Genomic DNA, 8,680 nt, shown 5'->3' on the forward strand with positions numbered 1-8,680 from the left:
GGGTGTAGGCCTGTTAGAGGATACAGGAGATGAAAATTGCATTGCCCTACAAAGACAAGAACAGAGGTGTGCCCCCTGCTGACGAGTTTGTTGCCTTGTCATAACACTACTAGATTTCATCCTGTCTGACAATAGGCAACATGAGGTAGTCTAGAATGACAGAAATGTCTATACTGCAGTAGGCCTATAGGGTAGACTGAGTACAGTAATGTCTATACTGCAGTAGACCTACAGGGTAGACTGAGTACAGAAATGTCTATACTGCAGTAGGCCTACAGGGTAGACTGAGTACAGAAATGTCTATACTGCAGTAGGCCTACAGGGTAGACTGAGTACAGTAATGTTTATACTACAGTAGGCCTACAGGGTAGACTGAGTATAGTAATATTTATACTGCAGTAGGCCTATAGGGTAGACTGAGTACAGTTGGAGCATGTGTACAGTTGATACACCTTAAATATATTGTGCGCATATGCATATTACTGTCCTCTTTGATCATGAAAAATATATAAGACACAGGTCCAAATATATCGGCAAAAAGGTTTTTTTTTTTTTCAAAGTAAGATTTTCACTTCACCATGTACCCTCTACAATGAATAACTCATTACCCTTACAGTATGTGACTGTTAAACATAACTGGTATCATTACAAACATTATTCTGTGCCCTAAAAACTGGCATATTTCATGACATTGTGTTATGTAAGGTCATTGCAAAATCTAGAGAAATGTACGAGGTGGTCAATGGGGTACAGTTAAGACACAATGCATTGATAGTGTTATTACTTGAACATTCCATTTGTACTGTTTGCCATATCTGTTCCTGTGTCGAATATTTTGTTCCTGTTTAATTCATTTTAACCAACGGTAATTTAAATTAAATTAATACATTTAAATTAAAAACCTTTGCCCAATTGCTATTTTTTATTAATTTCATTTTGCAATGAACAGTTAGTTAACTATACATCATTAAAATGGGTTTCTCAACTGTACTAGGTACTGTCTCAACTACTCCATATGGGTTGAGACAGTCGAGTCAAAAATGCACCTTATGTATGAGCTAATTGTGGAAAAATATAAACTAATTATGGGTATTATTGATTGATAATATCTTAGTCAATCTACTGTAAGGAAATGGCATGTGGAATGTCATTTGGGAAATAATTTCTTTTCAGTATATATTTTTTGTTTGATTTTGTGTAAGCAAAAAGTGTACTCAATCCAATCCACCCTACTCCAGTCCATTTTGCAATGCAATGATTTGAAGTTGGCTAGGCTATCAAGACAAGGTCATACAGTGAGATTGCACCAATAGGCCTATTAAATATAAAAAGGCATAGGCCTACATGAATATAGATTAATTAAATTGCAGTGCACTGTGAAAGCATTTTTTAATTTAATCAGTGATCTTATAGCAGCAGTCAAGTATGGATTGAACAATATGACCAAATTTAATGTCTCTTTTTATTTAGCCTACCTGCCCTGGGCCACATCATGGGTACTGCAGCAGACTGAATGTTACTGCCGTTTATAGCTTGCATTGTGTGTCTAATTTAGCCTAAATGAGAGCAGTGAAATCCATGCTTAGGCTAGGTTGTTCAGGGCCAGTCGACTGCACTCCCCCTGCTGTAATGTAGGCTAGTCTCGCCAACTCTCGCCTCTTCAGCATATTTCAGCATCACTAGCGCTGCGGGAGGCTGAGTAGGCTAAGGTAAAATGGTTTTAAACTCAATAATTGCCCCATGGAATTCACATGTAGACCGTACAACAGAGCCGTAACTGCATCTTAAGCGCTGTCAGCTATTTGTTGGTATAGACAATGTTGCAGATATAGCTATCGTTGTTTCAATTCTGAAGGCGCGACATTTTTAAATATGTATCTACAATAACAACCTCATTGCTATATTGACGAAAATAACAGTGGAATTATGCTAAATTAGTCCATGCTCAATTTTGTAGCCTACATTTATAGTGTAGCATAATCGGACCATTCTGGTAGAACTAAACGGTAGGCTACGTCAGTGCGTGGCACCAGAAATCTGTTATATATTCTGTAAGTGACAGCTAGGATAGAGTTGATTCTACTCACCCTGGTCATTGAATCCGCCATTTCTCTGCGAAATACAAATTAATATATTTCCTGCAGATGCCGGGTGTTACAGTGAAAGACGTCAACCAGCAGGACTTTGTGCGGGCACTTTCTGCTTTCCTCAAAAAGTAAGATCAACTTATGTAGCAAAGCTGTGTGCTTCTCTAGTGTGAAGAACTAGTCATTTTTAATGGCTATTTTGTGTTAATGGCGCATAGACGGTTTCAAAACATGGTTTCAAATGAGTCACTTAAGGACATCCCATCCTGTTTCAGGTCGGGCAAACTGAAAGTTCCAGAATGGGTAGACACAGTGAAGCTGGCAAAACACAAGGAGCTGGCACCCTGTGACGAAAACTGGTTCTACATTAGAGCAGGTAAGAGAACTTATCCCAGGTGATTGAAACAAGCTCTAGAATGAGAAGTCAGGGAGAGCTGCTGTAGGTTTATTTCACTTATTGGTCTGAGCCTAGAGCCTAGGTATTATTATATACAATAGTATACAATTGTTTTTATTTTTATGTCGAGGCTTGTAGCACCTCTGTGCTTATCACCATTGCCAATATCTGAACCATACTGTAGCATCCACAGCACGCCACTTGTACCTCAGAGGGGGTGTCGGAGTTGGTGCCATGATCAAAATCTACGGCGGTCGGCACAGAAACGGAGTGTGCCCATCCCATTTCAGTGTGGGCTCACGGAACGTGGCACGCAAAGTGCTGCAAGCGTTGGAGGGCCTCAAGATGGTGGAGAAGGACCCCAACGGGTAAGGTGTAGAACCAGAGACGTTCTAATGAGGAGAGACAGCATTCAAAAAATCCTCAATAGAAATGCATGGGGTTAGTTCATAACACCAATATGGCAGTAGTCTCTACACATATCCTGTCACTTCCTGTATGCCTCCCCATCCACTTATATAGGAAAATAGCTGCCTGATAACTGCCCAAAGTGCGTTGCAAGATGTCCGCCGAGTGGGGGGACTTGCCTAAAAGGACTTTGGTAGGTAGAACCAGCTAAAGTAGCCTACATCATCATCAGAGATGAGAAACCCGGCTTCAGGATGTAAAAGTCCTACCACATTTTCCAACCATTTACTAAACCAGATTCTCTTTAGCTCAACTCTTCAGCCAGGCAGATGAGGTAATTAGTCAAATTACCTGTTTGAGATGCACAGGTAGGACCAATACATGAGACTTTTACTTTCTGAAGCCGGGTTCTCTGATCATCAGCCCCTTGTCAGTCCATTTTATCAGTGACCAATGCTCCAATTTACAGTATCTGCAGCAACTTGGATCCCATTTTTGTCTACACTAATTAAGTGGTGCTTGAGTTTATCCTTCTGGTGGGATGTTGTAAGCTGCTATGCTGTGAGTTAGTACATGGCAGACCTTGGATTAAGTCAGAGTTTGACATCTCCTCTTCTACAGGGGCCGCAGACTTACTCCTCAGGGTCAAAGAGATTTGGACAGAATTGCTGGACAGGTAATGCTTTTACACCCTTGTAATCACACTGTAATACTCAAATGAACGCTATTGCTAGGCATATTGTTCTAAATTTCAATTGAAAGTTCAACGTTAATGTAATTTAGACCCCCCCCCCCAAAAAAAAAAAAAAAAAAAAGCCATTAAAGCCAGCCAATACAACCCCCCAATAACTATAAATATGAACTGTTATAGAACATGAAGACGTGTCCCCAACCCCCCAAATGTTTAACTCAAAGTTACGCCCTTGTATTTCATTGTGCTTTGGCCTCGTCATTTTATGTAAGATTGAATTTCTGTGCTTGTATGACCACAGGTTGCAGCTGCAAGCAAAAAACAGTGATGCCTCCAAAAGGGGAGGAATCGTGGAACTAACCCCGTTGACCTCCTCAGTTCAGATGTGCATGAGTGATGCAACTGGTATGGAATTCAGCATGTAGAAGAGCTTATAGTTCATGGAAAATATAACACAGCCAAATAGACACACACTTGAGTTTTTTCTCTCACTGAGAAAAAGCAAGATCAGTAATATGATGTTCTGGTCATACAGTGTTATGGTTTTGAGTATGCAAAATGCTAAGAAAAATGCCAAAGAAGCAATGCTAATCAATTCTCTGCAAAAACACCAGTAGTCAAAAATCAATAAATAAAAAATCTTGCCATAAAAACTATGCTATGCCGATAATACTTGAAGGTTATATTGCCATATCATTGCATTTTTTGATGGTTTGGTTTGTGTGTTTATTGAATGAAATCTCTGTTGAAAGCCATGTCAGTCGCCAGTTGTCTTTATTGGCTACAGAGTCTATTGTGACAGTATAGACCCTTTCAACAATAAAAACAAAAACAATGCTTGAACGTTCTATTTGGGTCCCAATCTACTTCCTCTGCATTAAGATAACATATGGAATGTTAAAAAGGAAGTCTTGTGGGGCCAACTATGATGCTGATAATGGAACTCTCTTGAAAGGGTCTATAATCCCATTGGAGCAGAGGGGTGTACTGTATGGGTGTTTAGTTGCTGCTCATGACGCTCTGGATCCAGCTGTTGTAGCGGCAGACGCGGGCGTAGACACTGGGGTGGCCCTGCTGAGCACACTTGTAGCCCCAGGAGACCACACCCTGCAGCTGGCCACCGCACACCAGAGGTCCACCAGAGTCACCCTGTATCAAGTGAACACACACACACACACAGACACACACACACACACATGCACACACACACACACACACATGCACAAGCAACACAGGTACACACATAGATGCACAAGCAACACAGACACACACACAAGCAATCAGTGCATACGCACACAACACATACATACATAGACACACACACACACACAGACGCACACACAGGTGTACAAGCAACACAGACACACACACAAGCAGTCAGTGCATACATACAACACAAACACACACAAGCGGGCAATGGGCACACAAACACACACACAACACATACACAAACATTAATAAGTCATTCAGCTGCTTGGGCTTTCAGTTCTCTTTACAGTGTAGATTTTGCTGTTTGATTTCCGACAGCTCCTCTGAACTTGGACTGTCTTTAATAAGTAAAGCGTGATTATTTATTGATGTTTCAAGGTGTGTGAAGAAATGATAGTGCTGTCACCAGATTCCAGATTGTGTGATTGCTGAATTATAATATAAGGAGTCAAGTGGTGTTCTTTGTTTTTGATGTAATAATTCCTGGGGTGACCTGCAATTATGATAAAATACTTATAGGGGTCATCAATGACTGATATCATGATTCCAGGGGATATAATGACATTATGTATTCAGCAGCTTCCCATTTTTATGATGTTACAATAACTGTCAATTGCGATTATGATATCATGCTTGCGGTTAACTGTGATTATGATGTCATAATCGCTGGGGGTTATGATTATGATGTCATGGCTCTGACCTGGCAGCTGCTGGCTCCTCCATGCATGAAGCCGGAGCAGAGCATGTTCTCTGTCATCAGGTGGGGGTAGGCGTTCTTGCAGATGCGGTCGTCGATCATAGGCTGCTTAAGGCACTGCAGACGGTCAGGCATGATAGCTGATAAAGAGAAAACACACTTGAGTGTACATCGTATTGCACAATTCAAGTTTTCTCTGCTAGAGTCATTCCAATGAGTCCCTGCAAAAGACTGCAAAAATATAGTGACCACAAAGTAATTAATACAACCTACATTTCATGTATGGAATCTAAATGCAAGATACACATGTAATACTGAGATACACACACACACATACACTCTCTCTCAAACACACAATTTTAGTAGGGCTTTTGGTGCCCATGTCTATAGAAAAACAACACACAGACCAGTGGTGTAGCTGTAGTGGGTATACTGTGATGTAGTCTTGTTAGCTGTAGTGTGTTTGTGATCAACCCCAAATGTTAATACGTATCCTTGCCTATTTTTAGTGGGTATACTGAGATAGTGATACTTTTTAAGTGGGTACACTGTGTAGTCCTGCGTATCACATAGACTACACCACTGACACAGACACACGTACTGTACACACACTTTCACACATCTTCACAACGTCCAGGACAAATACCCACTTTGGCCACCAGTGGCGGTGTTTCCCCATCCGGACACCATGCAGGGCTCATCGGCCACGGGGCACCTGCTGGGCAGGGACACGGTCTGGACGTAGCTGTTGAGCGTAGCAGGGTGGCTCAACTTGATGAGCATGATGTCGTTGTCCAGGTTGTTGTCGTTGTAGTAGGGGTGCTTGATGATCTTGCCAGCGCTGATGTGCTGCTCAGAGCCATCGTTGGAGTTGAGGCTGTGCTCACCCAGGCGCACAGTGATGCGGCTACAGAGGGAAGAGAGGAACTGGACTTAGCAAGACTCTGAGTTAACATGATGCTAATGCTAACGATGCTAACATGACTGCTTAACATGCCGTTAAACTACAGTAGTGTAACTACATTTAGCAGTAGTTGGCTGGTAGTAGTTCCTCTATTTTATATTTGCATACTGAATTACTCCATTTTTTATGTAATTAACCATGAATCTAATAACATTTTTGGGTCATAAATGTATTTTTGTTTCCAATTTACCATTGCCCCTCTAGTGTAAGCCTAACTGAAAACACTTTGACTAGTTTCTGTAAGACTGCTGACTGTTTGATGGACATTCCTTGTACTTTCCCATTAATATTTTGGGTAATTTTAAAATTTTGCTTTATCTATTATCTGAGAATATCTTCATTTCCCCCAATAGTAATATCTATAGATCAGCATATGTTCTATAAGCAAGTGTGTAGTTAGTTTCCCAGATGAGGCACTCCTGATAAATATAAAAAAGCCTTTAATCAAAAATTGGCTACATGCAGTTTCCTACCCGAAATTAGTAAGTTGCGAGGTCGGTAATCGCCTACAGAGGGCTGCTCAGACAATGGCAGAATTGCCATTTGTCATGTTATCAGGTTATGTGCCATCAAAATCATTTTGGAATTGACGTTATGTCAAAGTCAAAAAACTGTTGGTGGATTCTGACACCCTAGTTAGGTGGATCCTGTGTTGAAAAGCTACAGAGAGAGTCCCTGTTTGCGGCGAAGCGGTTGGTAGGTGTGTGCCACTCACGACTTGTAGCAGTGGGCAGCAGACACGACCCACTGGCTGGAGATGAGGGAGCCCCCGCAGAAGTGGAAGTAGCCATCGCTCAGGGAGACCTGGTAGGGAGCAGAGTGCTTGGGGCACTCATAACCTCCCACCACCTTCTCATCGGAGGCCCCTGTAGACACGACCCAACCAGAACAACAGCAACATCAACATATGTATTATAGATAGATGGATTTTACTGCAGCACACAAGATGCAATAAGGTGTCAACACAAAAAGAACATCACACAAGGAAATAGAGAGAAACCCAAATGGCAGTGTGCAATTACAACCCATGCACATAACAGCTGTCTGTGTAATTCATTTGCACCTGTTAAATCAAGGATACATAATTTCCGGTGTCAGCTAATAGTTCATTAAAATGAATTATTTATTTACAGGTGAATCTCAAAAAAATAGAAGATTATGGAAAAGTTATTGTTTTTCCCAGAATGTATTTCAAAAATTGAAACTTTCATATAATTTAGAATCTTGATGATTACAGTTTACAGCTCATGGAAATCAAAACTCCAGTGTCTAATTTCATAAATTTGAATTTATAATACAGAAATGTCCTGAGAAGAGCTCATAATCAGCTAATTAAGTAAAAGTAGGCTATACCGGCAATGCTTTCCTGAGCCTTTATTCTCTCAGCCTGGCAGGACAGGTGATCCACTATATTGATTTTTTTTTTAGATGCACCTGTACTTACTTCCATAGTTCCATACACAGTGACCATTATCTCAAGGTACATTGTTGAAGCTTCTAACGCATAGGTGTCAGAGTGGTGAAGAATTAGAGGAAACATTCTACCCAGCAGCACAGGTCAATATGACCACATTCATTGAACTCCGTGTTCCACTTCTCTGCGGTTTACTTACAAGCCACTCCGAGCAAAGCCAACAAAATCAGGGTCTTCATGTCCAAGCCGGTATAAAGCCGTTCGCTGTATGGCATGTCTCCTCCATTTTATACCTCCTGCCAGACCACAACTTTGTCAAGCTTTACCAATACTGTGGGAAAGCTGCAGGTGTCTCCGGAACCTTCACCCCATCTAGAGAAGAATGTTTACATCGACTAATTCACTACACTACTGTATGTGCAACGCTTTTAGTTCAATACAGCTATAATATAATAATAATATATGTTAAATGGCACAGGGTTAGATCATGGTTTGTGAGAAGGAAATCTTTTTTGCTTGGTATAGCTGCCTGGTTCATGTTGGTATAGATAGCCTATAGAAGCCTGTATTATCTGCACTATATGTACTATTATGGTATGGAACAGATGCTGCCAGGGGAAAGTAAATAATATTCAATGTCCTGGCCTTGTGTTTATCAAAGACACTGTTTGTTTGTATGTATTTTTGAATCTCTGACGTGCCAGTTGAGATAGTAGACAAACAAAGTAATGGAAAATCTTGGAGGGAAAGTTTATGCAAGATGTTGGTGTAAAGATTTTTCAAGGTCATCGGGCAGACAGTGCTAAAAGCCTA

At 40.9% G+C, this 8,680-nt stretch overlaps 2 protein-coding genes across 3 annotated transcripts; one reads left to right on the forward strand and one right to left on the reverse strand.

Annotated features, from left to right (window-relative positions):
• The first annotated feature begins 2,144 nt into the window (after window positions 1–2,144).
• Window positions 2,145–3,990, forward strand: LOC143140095 (small ribosomal subunit protein eS19). The gene is made up of 5 exons (XM_076300919.1): window positions 2,145–2,215; window positions 2,363–2,463; window positions 2,669–2,852; window positions 3,514–3,568; window positions 3,885–3,990. The coding sequence occupies exons 1-5, from the start codon at window positions 2,145–2,147 to the stop codon at window positions 3,909–3,911; spliced, it is 438 nt and encodes a 145-aa protein (XP_076157034.1). The 3' UTR covers window positions 3,912–3,990.
• Window positions 3,991–4,582: 592 nt separating this feature from the next.
• On the reverse strand, window positions 4,583–8,124 carry LOC143140443 (trypsin-like). Of its 2 annotated transcripts, none has more exons than XM_076301353.1 (5): window positions 8,067–8,124; window positions 7,169–7,319; window positions 6,146–6,396; window positions 5,493–5,629; window positions 4,583–4,732 (listed from the first exon to the last, which is right to left on the reverse strand). In XM_076301353.1, the coding sequence occupies exons 1-5, from the start codon at window positions 8,104–8,106 to the stop codon at window positions 4,583–4,585; spliced, it is 729 nt and encodes a 242-aa protein (XP_076157468.1). In that variant the 5' UTR covers window positions 8,107–8,124. The 2 variants fall into 2 exon arrangements, with proteins under 2 accessions (XP_076157468.1, XP_076157467.1); XM_076301352.1 differs by having other exon boundaries at window positions 6,140–6,396; window positions 8,067–8,106.
• Window positions 8,125–8,680: the final 556 nt, after the last annotated feature.

Source organism: Alosa pseudoharengus, unplaced genomic scaffold (genome assembly GCF_046254945.1).
Source record: "Alosa pseudoharengus isolate Yale_2024_CS ecotype anadromous, Long Island Sound unplaced genomic scaffold, YU_APseudo_1.1 YU_APseudo_1.1_scf_23, whole genome shotgun sequence".
NCBI lineage: Eukaryota > Metazoa > Chordata > Actinopteri > Clupeiformes > Clupeidae > Alosa > Alosa pseudoharengus.

Excerpts from the sequence above, each read along its gene's own strand:
- LOC143140095 (XM_076300919.1), top strand. The coding sequence starts at position 2,145 with ATGCCGGGTGTTACAGTGAAAGACGTCAACCAGCAGGACTTTGTGCGG. Across the intron at positions 2,216-2,362 it reads CTTTCTGCTTTCCTCAAAAA|GTCGGGCAAACTGAAAGTTC; the intron begins GTAAGATCAACT and ends ATCCTGTTTCAG. Across the intron at positions 2,853-3,513 it reads GTGGAGAAGGACCCCAACGG|GGGCCGCAGACTTACTCCTC; the intron begins GTAAGGTGTAGA and ends CCTCTTCTACAG.
- LOC143140443 (XM_076301352.1), bottom strand. The coding sequence starts at position 8,106 with ATGAAGACCCTGATTTTGTTGGCTTTGCTCGGAGTGGCTT. Across the intron at positions 7,320-8,066 it reads GGCTTTGCTCGGAGTGGCTT|GGGCCTCCGATGAGAAGGTG; the intron begins GTAAGTAAACCG and ends TCGTGTCTACAG. Across the intron at positions 6,397-7,168 it reads GCTGCCCACTGCTACAAGTC|CCGCATCACTGTGCGCCTGG; the intron begins GTGAGTGGCACA and ends TTCCCTCTGTAG.